The 13,462-nt window shown below is 36.0% G+C and overlaps 1 protein-coding gene across 2 annotated transcripts in view; it reads left to right on the top strand.

Annotated features, from left to right (window-relative positions):
• HMGCLL1 (3-hydroxy-3-methylglutaryl-CoA lyase like 1) overlaps positions 1–13,462 on the top strand; it is an 85,707-nt gene that overhangs the window by 32,131 nt on the left and 40,114 nt on the right. For both annotated transcript variants that reach the window (XM_072855186.1, XM_072855187.1), the window contains exon 6: positions 12,666–12,729. In XM_072855186.1, the coding sequence (XP_072711287.1) occupies positions 12,666–12,729 (64 nt within the window). The remainder of the gene's footprint in view (positions 1–12,665; positions 12,730–13,462) is intronic.

Below are 13,462 nucleotides of genomic sequence, written 5' to 3'. Positions count from 1 at the left end.
GCATGAAACTCTGGAATTGTCCAGTATTTATCTTTCTCTAGAGTGCCTTCTTTTAAACTTGAAATAATCCTGAAAGATACTCACCCTTGAACAGTCTTTCTTTTTCATTTCCATTTTCTTTTGCATTAGACAGAGCTACTTATCTAAGATTATTTGTGAAGGTCCTTGTGAATGCAAAAAGGCTTACATAGGTTCAAAGAGAAACTCAACAGTGAGATTCATTGAGGATTACTAGTAATACAAACTACATCATGCTCAGAAAATACCTGGACTTTAAAATAAATAGAGGTAGATATCTCAGAGACTAAGTGCTTGAAAACCCGTCTGGGAATAAATACCAGGATCTCTCTTTCCTCCAGAAATAGTGATGCGTAATGCTACTGCTCACTTTTCGTACAACAGTGTGGCAGTTTGAGCTTTTGCCTTGAGAAAGGGAGATCTGACTTCTAGTTATACCTCAGCCTCGGAAGATTACAGAATAACAGAATGGTTTAGGTTGAGAGGGACCTCTGGAGGTCATCTTGTCCAAGCCAAGGATTTTAACACACACACATCCAACCAAGGATAGCTCATAAATGCTTGGGTCCTTATTCCCTAGCCTGGTTATATGTTTCAGATGGTAAATCACTGAATAGAGAAGAAAGAACTTTCACTGTATTAAGAAACAATAACTTGTACCAGAGTTTAAATGCTCTACCTAGCTGCTAATCTGTCAGGTAGAGTCAGAGTTTGCCTTCCTGAGCAACTTCTAAGAGGTCTGTTTGTTTAAAAGGTCTCTACCACCACTGTTTGCCACATTTTTCTGGAACTAAATTCTGAGCTGAGAACATAACCAGCAATTTGAGTTCTCCAGGAGGATTAAGCTCAGGTATGCATGAATTTTAGGTCCTGGAGAGGTGTAGATAAGGGAATAGGCAGTCAATTCAGAAAGGACAGCATGTGTATGGCAACAAACCTTAGGCACTGGTGAACATTACACTAAACTTTTGCTTTCTGGCTTTCTCAGTTGTCTAGGCATGTCAGGCAATATTTTCGGTTTCATATTCCTGTATTTCACTAACAAAATTCAACCAAATGGCACAATAGAGGCAACCAACCATCAAGGGAATCCTCAAAACTTACGCATTGTATATGTTTTTGGATAGCTGTGTGTGTTAACAAATGGACTTTGCAACTGGTCCAGAAGATGTAAACTGCAGGTGATGAAGAAGCCCCTGTGGTGTACTCTAGATTGATGTTGGAGCTTAAAATGTTAACTTACCTTCTGTGCACTAGTTTTCACATGTTTAAGGAAGTGGCAACCTGCTGCTTTTTTTTCCACAGGTTGTATGTTGAAGGTATTTGTAATATGCCAGTAGCAGTTATTCTGGCACTGATACAGTGATGTGATGGAAATGACTGTTCCCATGATAGGATTCTACAACATTCCCATACATTTATTGTCTGATGAACTGTGTGTGGCAGGTTTTTTTCTGCACACAGCAGAAAAAAATGAGAAAGCAGCAGAATGGGAAGGCACATACAGAGAGGAAGAAGTAAGAGGCAGAAAATGGTCAAACAGAAGCAGAGCACAAAAAAAAAAAATTATAATAATTAAGAATAAAAAGAAGGAAAACAAAGCAAGGAGATACAAAGAGAGGGGTATCAAGAGCCAGGTAATGAAGCAAACAGAAAAAACAGCAGTACCGAGATGAAGAGAAATGAGATAATTGAACTCAGAGAAAACATACAATCAGACTATGTTTTAAAAGTGCTTACTTTGTGCATCCAGTACAAAGATCTGTAATTTCATTTCAGTATGCAAACCTAGACAAACTTCACACAGTACATGCAGGACAATTTTATTGAGTCTGTTGTGCCAGGTATAGTACGTTACACAATGCTTCAACAGTGGACTGCTTAATATCAGATATGCTACAAAGTGAACAGATTCAAAGTTGTCAATGAAAATGATGTAAGTTCACTCCAGCTATAGCTTTCTTCCTTAGGCTTACAGGTCTAAGAAAAGTGAATCATTTAGAAGTAGGAATCCATTGACAGAATCATTCAATTTGTGGGATTATAAATGAGTAAAGAATCCAATTAGAGAGGTTAAGTATATTGAAGATAAACTACATCTATGTTTATGTTTCAGCTATCTTCATCACAGGATATTAGCTTGGAAACTAATTTATCCAGTGAAAAATAGAAGTTGAGGCATCAGGAGATAAGGTGCTGGACTAACGTTACACTTCAACAAATCAAAAATTTTAGGAGAGGACTCTCTGGTATTTGTCCAGGGGGATCTAATATAACTCAATAATAAAGTAGCTAATCTGCTAAAAATCTGCTGAGAATCTAAATTGCAGAATATGGAGCCTTATTTCATAACAAAAAAACCTAACAGAGGTAATAATTCTGAGTATCTAAAACATCCATTGAACATGGATTTCAGTATATGAAAATATTGAAAAGAAAGTTTTGAGCATGCTAGTACGTTAGAAGATAAAAGAGAACTGGTTAACACAATCTGTTTGGACTTTGAGTGCACTTTTTAAATAATCCCTCCCAGGGAGATTTTGAGGAGGCAATATAGTAATTAATGAGAAATAAAATGTTGCTGTGGATCAGAGTCTAGACACATATGTTTTCAAGAGATTACCAAGTATTGTGATACATTGAGTCTTGTTCCTGCATATTCATACTCATTCAGATGCACTCCGCATGGGTTGCAGAGTTACAGGAATCTGTAGGAAGCATTGAAACGGAATGATTGCTCAGAAATAATTTAAAAAAAAGGATTTTTAGTGTCCATCTACCTTGATACTCTCTTTTAAGCTCCAGTGTACAGTCTTTTGTTGAGTAGAATTCTGAAAACCAGCAAAATAATAGCAGGAGCATGAACATAGAAATGCAGAATTCAGAAGGACTTTTTTTAATGGTAGATCTCTTAGCAGTTGAACCTCTAGAAGGTGGACTCAACTTTTAATTAGTTAAAAAATGAAAAAATACTGATAAAGAAGCAGCATCAGTTTTGAATGCCAAATTCAGGAAGTAAATAAATCTGTTTACAACATTTCAGCTGCTTGTGAGCAGGAAGATTATGGAAGCAGACCGTCATTTCCAACTTAATTCTAGAAGACGAAACCATAATTTTCTCTGGTACTAACACCCAACAAAAGCCTGCACTACTACAGGGAATTCATTAGGACTTGAGTGGAAATAGTTCTTTAGTTCCCAAATATTGCAGTACGTTTAGAAGACTTGTGAAGTTTTACATTCTATTTAATGATATGAAACACAGGGCTTCACTTCCTCAATGAAAAAAGGTGTGGAAAAGGTAATCAGAAAGTAAAACTTAAACAGAGATTTCATAGAAATATTCAGTGCAATCAAGGTGACTTTTTCCTGGAGATAAAACAATCAAAAAATAATTACCTATCAAAGCCTGCGATATATGATCTTGATTTATGATCCCATATTTAGCTGCTACTAAAGAAGCTGATTTTAATGACTGTTAAAATAAATGGCATTTTTGTATCCCAGTTCCATGCAAAATTCTCTAAATGCTGAGACAGTGAAGGCTTTGTGGCAAGTTGTTCTTTATGCGATGTTCTTTATGCTTTATATCCTGATCTGTAAGTATCACATAGACGAGTCAAGCAGGGGCAGAAACTGACAGTTTCAGAAATTGAAATTTGGGAGTTTCTGTTGAATGACCTCAAACCCAGCAATATGGAAACAAAAGGATGGGATGTTACATAACTCATCAGTTGACATTCAGTATTTAGAATTGGTGCTCATGGTTTGACTGGTTGTTATTTAATTTCAAGCAGAAGATTAGTTTCAGGTTTTATTTTGTTGTGTGGCTTCTATTTACTGAAAATAATTATATATTGTTCACAACTATTGTTGTAACATGAGGCAAATCTGAGCATGACCACACAAGTCTGAGCTTGTCATCCTAAATCTGCTTGTAGTTACTAGAGGGAAGTAGGCAGCCTTCAGGCTATGATTTATTGTATGTGCTTTTTAAAGTGCCTGCCTTAAGATAAGATGAACCACTCTCCAAATGATCCAAAGGAGCTTGGGTGCTTGGATGACTATGTTAGTCATCCTATAGATGGCCTATCTAAGGCATAGGCTGTAGATTATTATCTCTGATATCAGAAGTTAAGACAGATGAGTCCCATCCTACCTGTGCATAGGCTAAGGATTAGCACCTTGTAATTTATGTAAATTACAATAGATATGAGAAATGTATTAATAGGCTTTGTGCTGCAAGGTAACACAAAATGAAGCTGTGGACTATATGGACAAAGATTTGTACTCTGTGCACTGAAAATCAATGTTTTGGTTTTAATCACCCTTTTAGAGATTGGCTGCTTTAAAGAACCATGGCCAAAACCTGCAGCCTTTGCTCAAGCAAGCTCCCAGGACTAGACATTTTGGCTTCTAATATAAATTTTGTTGGCTAAATATTTTTGCTTGAATTACTTAGGTAATAAAAATATTAATATGCATAAATTGTATTTATATTAATTTCAATACAGAGATTGTTTCCTTTCTAAAGCACTATTATTGTTTAAAGTGTTATTTATTTGCAGGAAATGGATAATTTAGTACCTTGCCCTAACTCCTTATTTGTGCAGTTGAAAAATACTTCCAAAAATAATTTTAAGGGGTTCAAATTTTATTTCCTATTTTTACTGGCAATTTAGAATTTATGTAGTGAGCATAAATCATTGGCAATCCTTGAATCTTATGAAAAATGCACTCAAAACAGTTGAAACTAAACTTTAAGCTTTTGCATGTCTTACTGTTGCTACAGCTGCACTAACATTGACTCGATCATCATCCAGAAAATTTATGTCGTCAGCTGTCACATTTAAAATCTGTAGCACAGTACACAGTTTTCTAAATGTTTACTAAATTAGTTCAAATATTTATGAAGAATTGAAATCTTGCGTATGGTCTTAGAAGTTAGACTATTTATTAGCGTCATAAAGGAGTTTTTATTTTTGTTTTTTTGTACATGCATAAAAACTTTACAGTAACATCTGGGACACGTTCTGTGAAGACACTGAGCCAAATCAGTTATAAACTGTGTGGTCAGCTAATTACTACTATACATATTTTGCATGTGAAATGACACAAAATACTGCTGGTTTTAGAATTGCATCTTTTAATGCATAATTCAGGTACTATTAAAAATATCTTTTTCAGTGATTAAAAATGAAGCCTAGCAGCCAGGATTGATGAAAAACTGTGGCAAATGATAACTGCAAGTAGTCACTTGGATTGTGTTTTAATTTAAATGTATTTTTAATGTGCATATGAAGAAAATGTTAAGTAAATTCTGATTAAGCTAGATTCTTCCAAGTGAATGTATTCAAAAATTTAAAAAGACACAGAAATAAATTGCAGTTAGTACAAAGGAACAGTAAGGACATAAGGACTTGCATTTCCCCCTTTTCCACAAATGGTACTTCACTACCTACCTTGTGTCCTGTGACAGTGAAATAAAGTCAGACTATCTCCCTCTGAAACATGCAGTTCTGTATAGGACTGTCTTAGTCCTAATAAAAATTAACTGGGAATATAAAAGCTGAAAGATTGTAATTTTTTTTTCTCTGCTAAAAAACACTTTTCCATGACCAGCAATTAAAAGCTGTATTTATGTCCCAGTCCTGAAAAATTTTCATGTGAATAGTCCTTTTGAGGCCATTTGGACTATTTGCATGTGCAAATGTGAATGTGTATGCAAATGTTTAGAGGTTCAGTGTTAGAAAAACAGATGCAAATGTTTTCTGTAAAATAACTCTAGAAGCATTTCCTTACAAAGCTGCTGCTTCATAAATTAGAGCATATGTAATCACACATTAATTCTAAACTGGTGTATGTAATTCCTTTGTTTACAGTCCTATGTCTTTTAAGAATGATCAGTATGGTGAAGTTCACTATACATAAAAGCATATTGAAGTGTATCAATATTTGGCTTACATCTGTGTTTCTATAGAATTCAAATATTGGTTGAAATATTTGAAATATAGCAATGTTTTTTGCTATTACAAATAGATACCAAACAAATGATTGTATGCAATATTATTATTACCTTTTATATTATGTTATAATAAAGGTTACAGGTTGCAACGTATATAATTCCTTGTTGATTATAGGAAATAATTATTGTTTTACTTTGATGCTAATACACAAGGTAAGACACAAAATAGTGGAAACTTAAAGAGAAAGAATTAATTTTACTTATCTTTGTCTTGTACTAGTGATATTTGGATTCATTTTGAAAAAAAAACCAAACATGTGGAAGAACACATCGATTTTATTTTAATATACTTTATAACAAGTAATTCCGGAAACTAATAATGAAGTCTGTTTTGTTTATGAAGAAACATCCTAATTATCTGAAATGTCTGATTATCAAGACAATCTGATCTTTATAATTCAGTTCAATAATGCTCTTTTTTTCTTTTATTACAGTTCATCTTAAATACCTTAATTCAAGATATTTGGGTGGCCTTACAATACTGTATTTTATAAACCTAATTAGAAGTACCATTAGATAAACTCCCAACAATTCAGTTTTGCACAAATCAATACAGTTTAACAACATATGTTTTACGAATACAGACAGAAACTTTGAACTCATATTTTCTGGTGTTCTGGAATACTTAGGGCTGGAGTACGCATGTTTTTTCACTGTGCTTTAAACTCCCATTTTTAGACTACACTGTGCAGTTTAGCATAGTCACAATTATATTGATAATAGGGTGATCTTTACCATTATCACTTCTTTAGATAGTAAAATTGATTTAACACCGTCATATCACTATAAGTGAGCCTATATTTGAGATTATGGGAACAACAAAATGTAGATGAACATTTAATAGACTTGGAAGCAACACATTTTAGTATGTGAATGGTAAACAAATCTACAGGGCTACACAGTACTAAGCCAGCTGGTCACAGTCCCTGGAGAAGTTTGAGGAGCTGGGGATTGCTGGGATGTGGGGACTTCGTGCATTTCTCTGTACTGGGAACAGGTTAAGAAAAGGATGTAGAAGCCATTGTACTAACTCTATCATACTGGATGATTGCACTATGTAAGAGGAGACATTTTCCTTAGGAATAACTTTATACCAATTTTTACCAATTTTTTTTGTGCCTGCAGATAGAAAATATTATTAGTAGGCCAGAAGAGCTGCTTTTTTTAAAATAATAAAAAAAAAAAGGGATACCTGTGGAAGTAAAAATGACCCCTGTTTCTTCTTAAAGAGTAGCCTAAAATCAGACTTGAAATGTTAGTATGAAATTATAAGGTAACAATACAATGTGTTTGCTAGTGTGTTACTGATTGCTCCATGGATAATTCAATATAGTTATTAAAAGTTAAGTGGCCCTTCATTATAGTAACAGTTTTGTTCTGTTTTTAGAGAATAAGTTATTTTCTAGAACATAGTTCACAAATTAACAGTGTTTTCTGGGCATTCTAAAAATAATAACAAATATTATTACTATAGGATTCATTTTGAATAGCATATATATTACTTGCAACTGGGCACTAAATACATGGAGAGGTTGGTTGTTTTGGTTTTTTTTTTTAATCAAATGTGGAAAAAAAATCCTGGCCTTATTTACAAATTTTGGGCTTGGCTTGGAGATTCTGTTTCTGGAAGAATCTCCTTTGCCTCTTCTCTTCTTTGTATTTCCCCTCTCCTTACAGTAAAGATTGCCTGTTTTTAACAAATGGCTTCCTTTGCAGAGACAGAATATATCAACCTTAATATTATGAATTCACCAAATGATAGGCATATACATTTTAGCACGAACATCCAATAAAAATAAATACATCTGCAGTGAACATGGTAAATTATATGCAAACTTACACTATAATAATAAACAGGAAACAGCAGCATCTGAGTCTGCAACTGGCTTCTCAGGAGGCTCTGTGCTTCCAGCTGTGGTAGCAGCTGTGGATCTGGCTCTGGAAATCTTGCTGAAACAAGCTGACAAAGGGCTGATTACAACATGGAGTTCAGTTTCTGCTTGGATTCATTTTCCTTTTAACACACTTTGGTTATGAAAAGTTTGCTCATTTACCCTGTTTGTGGTTTTATATACTGCATTTCACAGTCATTGGGCTGGTGTGGTGATTATCACCATTCCTAGTGACCTTGATCGTGGGCACCTTACACTGTCTATACCATTTGTGGAACATTGCAATTTGGTTTTGGCTTACTGGAAGAAACTGAAAACTCTCTTCCTCTTCCTTCTCCCTCCCCATCCCCAGAGGCTGTTCAGCATTTTTGTCCAAAATATTACACAGTAAAGTTGTTGGGGTTTATTTTTTTAATTGTTTTTATATGAATAGAAAACAATTTAGAAGACCACCAAATGTTACTTACCTGCAGTGAAATCTGTAGAAGAGGCAAGAGACTGGGTAAACTCTGCCAGGTGAAACAAGTAGAGAACTTCTTTTTATCACTTTTTATGTGATAAAAAGGGAGGAATTCTAATTTCACAGAACACGAGTGAGCAAAACAGCATTTACCTGTATGTTCCTAAAGCAGCTGTATAGATACGTTCACTTACTGCAAGTCTTTCTTTCCACCTCTGGTTGCATGGGCTCTTTTCTTGATTGCATGCTAAAGACGTAGTTAGGCTACTAAAATGTCTGGCCTTGATTCAGCAAAGATTTAAGCACATACTTAGAATTAAACACTTCCATTGCAGAGTCTGCTTTGTGAACTCCCAGATATTTGCTTCTGCTCTCATACTGTGGAGTGTCTCTGGTGAATATCCTGAGACCAAGGCAGTCTTTTTCATTACAGTCTTTTTTTCTTTCAGTCCTGCCATCTTTTTAGAAAACAGCTGTATTCTCCAACTTAATTGAATCCCCAGATTAAATCCCAGTTGCCTCTGTAACTCATTGCTCAAGCTCTTCCCTCTTTTTCCCTCTGCTGCTTTTCTTCACATAGGATCTTGTTTTTTCTCCTAAGGAAAAACAGAGACAGTATGCTCTTCCTTCTGTCACTCTCTTCTCCCTCCCCTCCCCTAATCCTTTCTCTTTCTCCTCCATTGTCAGAGCAGCAGGAGTTTCTTGTCTACTTTCCATCTGTACCCCTTCCACTTGCCCCAGTGACCCCATGTTCTGTTCTTCCTCTTTTTTCTCCCCTCCCTTATTCTCTTTCTTAACCTTTCACTGTCCTCTGGCTCTTTTCCACTGCAATATAAGCAAGCATTTGCTTCTTAAAAATTGCACCTTTGACCCTACTTGGTTCTTCATATCATATCTCATCGCCTATCTCTTCTTCATTCCTAAGCTCATTGAAGGCGCTGTTTATAATTACTGTCTGGAGACCCTCTTCTGTGATTCCCTCCTAGAACTCCTACACTTTGGCTTCTGTTCCTTGCTTGCAACTGCAACAGCTCTCACCAAACTCCCTGATGACAAGATCTCAGAAACAGTAGTCTATCCTCATTCTTCTTGACTTGTCAGTAGTGTTTGCTGCAGTTGACCAGACTCTTCTTTAAACTTGTGTCTTTTGTTGCTTTCTGTGGCTCTGTCATGTTAATTTTCTTCTTTCTAAGCAGCTCTTCCGCATGTTCTTCAAAGTTGTCTCCCATTTTGGAGGGGTGTGGGTGGAGGTCTTGGGGCTCTGCTTTGGCTGGATTCTCTTGTGCTTTTAATGCCTTATGGGTTATTTCATACACAAAAAAAGAAAACGTAACAGCCAAACATATCTGTAGATAACAGATCTACCTTCCTATTGAAAGCTATTTCCTCTCACTTAAGTTTATTAATTTGGAACCACACAAATGCAATTACAAAGTGTCCCACCCAGTGCTGCCTTAAGTCTAGATGTCTTGGCAAGTGCTCAGACCAGACATATGATTATCTTTCCTCTTTCACATAGACATGCATATTTTCTCCTTTCATACACTAGGCTCTCTGTACTCCTGCTAGCTGTACTCAGCCCTTGCCTGCATCTGTTCAAGCTTGCATTACTTTTTCTACGGATGATTCAAACTGTATCTCTTATTTCCAATAAGAATGTAGCAAGACCTTGTCAAATGGAATTCATATTTTATGTCCTCTATTAAAAATGCTTATCCTGATATATGTTTGAAGTGCGTTTTACTCTTTTACAGCCTCATTTTAAGCATTCCACTTTATTTGTCATTGCCATCAGCTGAGTCCCATTTCTATTGCTCCTGTCCTTTCTGCATGGAATCCCAGTGCTTTTTTTTTGTATTGACAGTACCAAGAAGTTTAATGTTATCACCACATCTCTACTTTTTATGCCAATTCATTAAATGAAAATATTAGATAAAATTCTGCCAAGCTTATCCTTGATGAACTCTACTGAAAAACAGTTCTTTCATTCTCCACAGGACTTTGCTCTCTCTCTGGTAGGAAGTTCTTTACCTGTCAAATTCTTTCAGTAAGCCCTGTTTTCTCCAGTTTAATATTGAATATCAGATGCCCAGATAGATCATATTTTCCTTGTTTCAAATGTCAGTCTAGTTGCAATGGTGTAAGCATGCAGACAGCTCATAATCTCAAACAGATTTGTACGTCGTAGTAGGCAGATTCCTCAGGTCACCACATACTTTCATACCCCAGCAGGCCCAGCTGAGTTATGTGAGCTCAGGCGAGTTTCTGCTCACTGGTGTGAACCACAGGGAGTATTCCCTTGTTCTCTAGATACCTTTTGGCCTGCTTTTACTTTTGTTTGCCCTACTCCATTCCAGATGTCATTCATGCCACGTTATCACTACCAAACGCACGTCTTCTTGATCTAACATATGTAGCTCTTAGGAGCATGTAAAGATGTATGTAACTAAAGGGAACATGTGCACATATGTACTGTATGTTTTGCCTTTACTTTGTATTTAGTACTGTTCTTGCTCACTTCATAATAAGTGCTGTGGCTGACGTTGCAAAATAATTTCAGTAAAAGTCTGTGTATTCACTAGCTGTAGGCTTGTGAATACATAGTATTATGTAAAAAGCAATCCTTTGGGTCTGAAATTTTTCATGCTTGGTTTCATTTGAAAAACTGTGTATGTATAAAAAAAATTAAGGAAATTATCCTGAATTGGTTTTGAGTTATGTGTCTCTGAAAAGCAGGGCAGTGTTTAACTGTTAACAGTAGCTACTTTTTTAATCTTTAATGTAGATAAGAAAATTTAGAATTTTGAAACTTAAACAGTGACATCTAAATTGGGGGTGATATTTAATGAGGTCTATGTCCAAGTTTCAAAAACCTAGTTTTCATAATAACATACAGATAATTGAAATCATGCCTAGTAGGCATCTGGACTAAAATTATGAGCAGGATGTAATGGACCCAACCACTTTTGTGGAAACAAAATCCATTTCCATTTCTTTGTCAGGGCTAATCAAGTTCTTTTTAGGTTCAAGGTTTGCTTCATTCTTACTGATACTTCCAGTGTACCAACACCATACCGACATATAAGGGATGGAATATGTTATACGCATTAAAATGTTGACATTTTTTTCACAATTTGTTTTTGCCTGTTACTCATCCTAATTTCACATTCTATCAATCAGTTTCTCCTTCAACTGCAAAGAAACAATACATCCTTTTACCCTATGGACCTTGACTACCTACAAACTGGCATCTGTTCAATACCGTTTGCATTATACAGTGTATAATTTTACATTATTTCCTTCAGTGTTGAGGGAAAGGGAATGATGGAGGATTGATGAAGGCTCTTGTTCTTCTATTAAGCAGTTGAGCAACCTCCCACTGGGACTGGGGCTCTGCCTCCCTCTGAATCTGTTGTAAATCCCTCTACAGCCACAGTTATTTTGATTTTGAATGGCTGTTTCTCGTTAGTTTAATCCTCTTCCTAATCAATTTAAGATAAACAATTAGAAGTTTAATTGGAATTTCATGGCTCTTAATTGTCATTAAAAAAAAAAATTAAACCAAATTCTGTGTGAACACAGCATCAAGACTGAACAATGGAGGCTTGGTTGTGGCTTTCAATTTTTGTGCTTTGTGGAGCCGATAGCGGCTGAGAGACACACTCTGGCTTCTCAGTTTCTTCTTATCCCAAGGCATACCTAAACTACAGCTTGCAATGGAGCTATAGTTCTTCTGGGGCACTGGGACAGAAATGCCAGTACAGAGGTAGAGGGTGAAAGCTACCCCATTCAACCACAATTGTAATGACTTATGAGATGGTGGGGTTGTTACAAGTTGCTTGTGTCCATGTGTTGCTCTCTGAGATCTGGGTAGCTGGCACAAGGAAGAAAATGATACCTTCTTCTGAATACCTTGTGTGGGCCAGGCAAGGCAAAACTTGAGCTGGCTCTTACAACTTCAGAAGGAAATACCAAGAAAAATTGAAGTCTCCTGCAGCAGCGTTAGCTTGGCTGCATTGCCAGTCCTTTACAACTTGTGACATACATTAAGCATAAATAAAGCTATAAATCTCTGTTCTGTGATTTAAAAAGAAACTTGATAAACCTGCTATTTTCATCTGATGTAATTTTAACTTTTCATTCAAATATTTATTCTGCATTGGCTGGCTTAAATATTCAAAATTATATTTAACCTTTTTTATGTAATATGGATGGATACAGATTCACATATATAAAACAGAAGTATCTTTGTGTGTTCTTTTTATTGTAGGTATGTGTCATGTGCATTGGGATGCCCATATGAAGGAAACATCATACCAGCTAAAGTGGCAGAAGTAAGAGTGAACTTCTGGCTTGCCTTTTAATGAATCAAAAATACATTTTAAAATGTCTATAAGTAATGTTCTCTACTTAATCCTAAAAAGATCTTTAATGGATAAAATTTAAGGCAAACAAACACAAAACATAGCTAATACTAAAACTGGGTGCATAACCTCACTCAACCATATGCAGTCAAATCTAAAGAAAATAGTACGTTTTGATTGTTATTGGACATGAGGAAAAATATTATGTGCTATTTCCTCCAACAAGAAGGTAAGGAAATGCTTAAGGAAATAGGCTCAAGCATATATGTCAGTGGACCATGTTGTACGAGATGATTTCCAGCACAACTTCTTGCAAAGGGTATCTGCTTTTAAATCCATTTTATGCTGGCATAAGCATACTGCGCTGTCAGCCGCTAGAGCCACTGCTACAACATTGTGCTTCTGGCGAGTGTCATGTGATTGACACATGAAGCAAAACTCATCCCCAGCATGATTTCTTACTACTTAACTTGCTCTACTGCTATGGTGGAATAAGAGGCACCTTCCCTCCCTGCCCCCTTTTCCCATTTAGGATAAAGGAGAAGAAAAGCGATGTCTTAGTCCAGCCTTTTCTTCCAGCAGAGAAAGAGATGAGTGAGACACAAGTGTTAAATTCTGCAGAAACGCAAAGAGGGCATGAAAGCTGAAATGGAAAGTAGAGAAGAAAGTGGAGAGAATTCAAGAGGCACAAGGCAGAACACAC

Source organism: Ciconia boyciana, chromosome 3 (assembly GCF_034638445.1).
Source record: "Ciconia boyciana chromosome 3, ASM3463844v1, whole genome shotgun sequence".
NCBI lineage: Eukaryota > Metazoa > Chordata > Aves > Ciconiiformes > Ciconiidae > Ciconia > Ciconia boyciana.
This window is presented reverse-complemented; position numbering and strand designations above follow the sequence as displayed.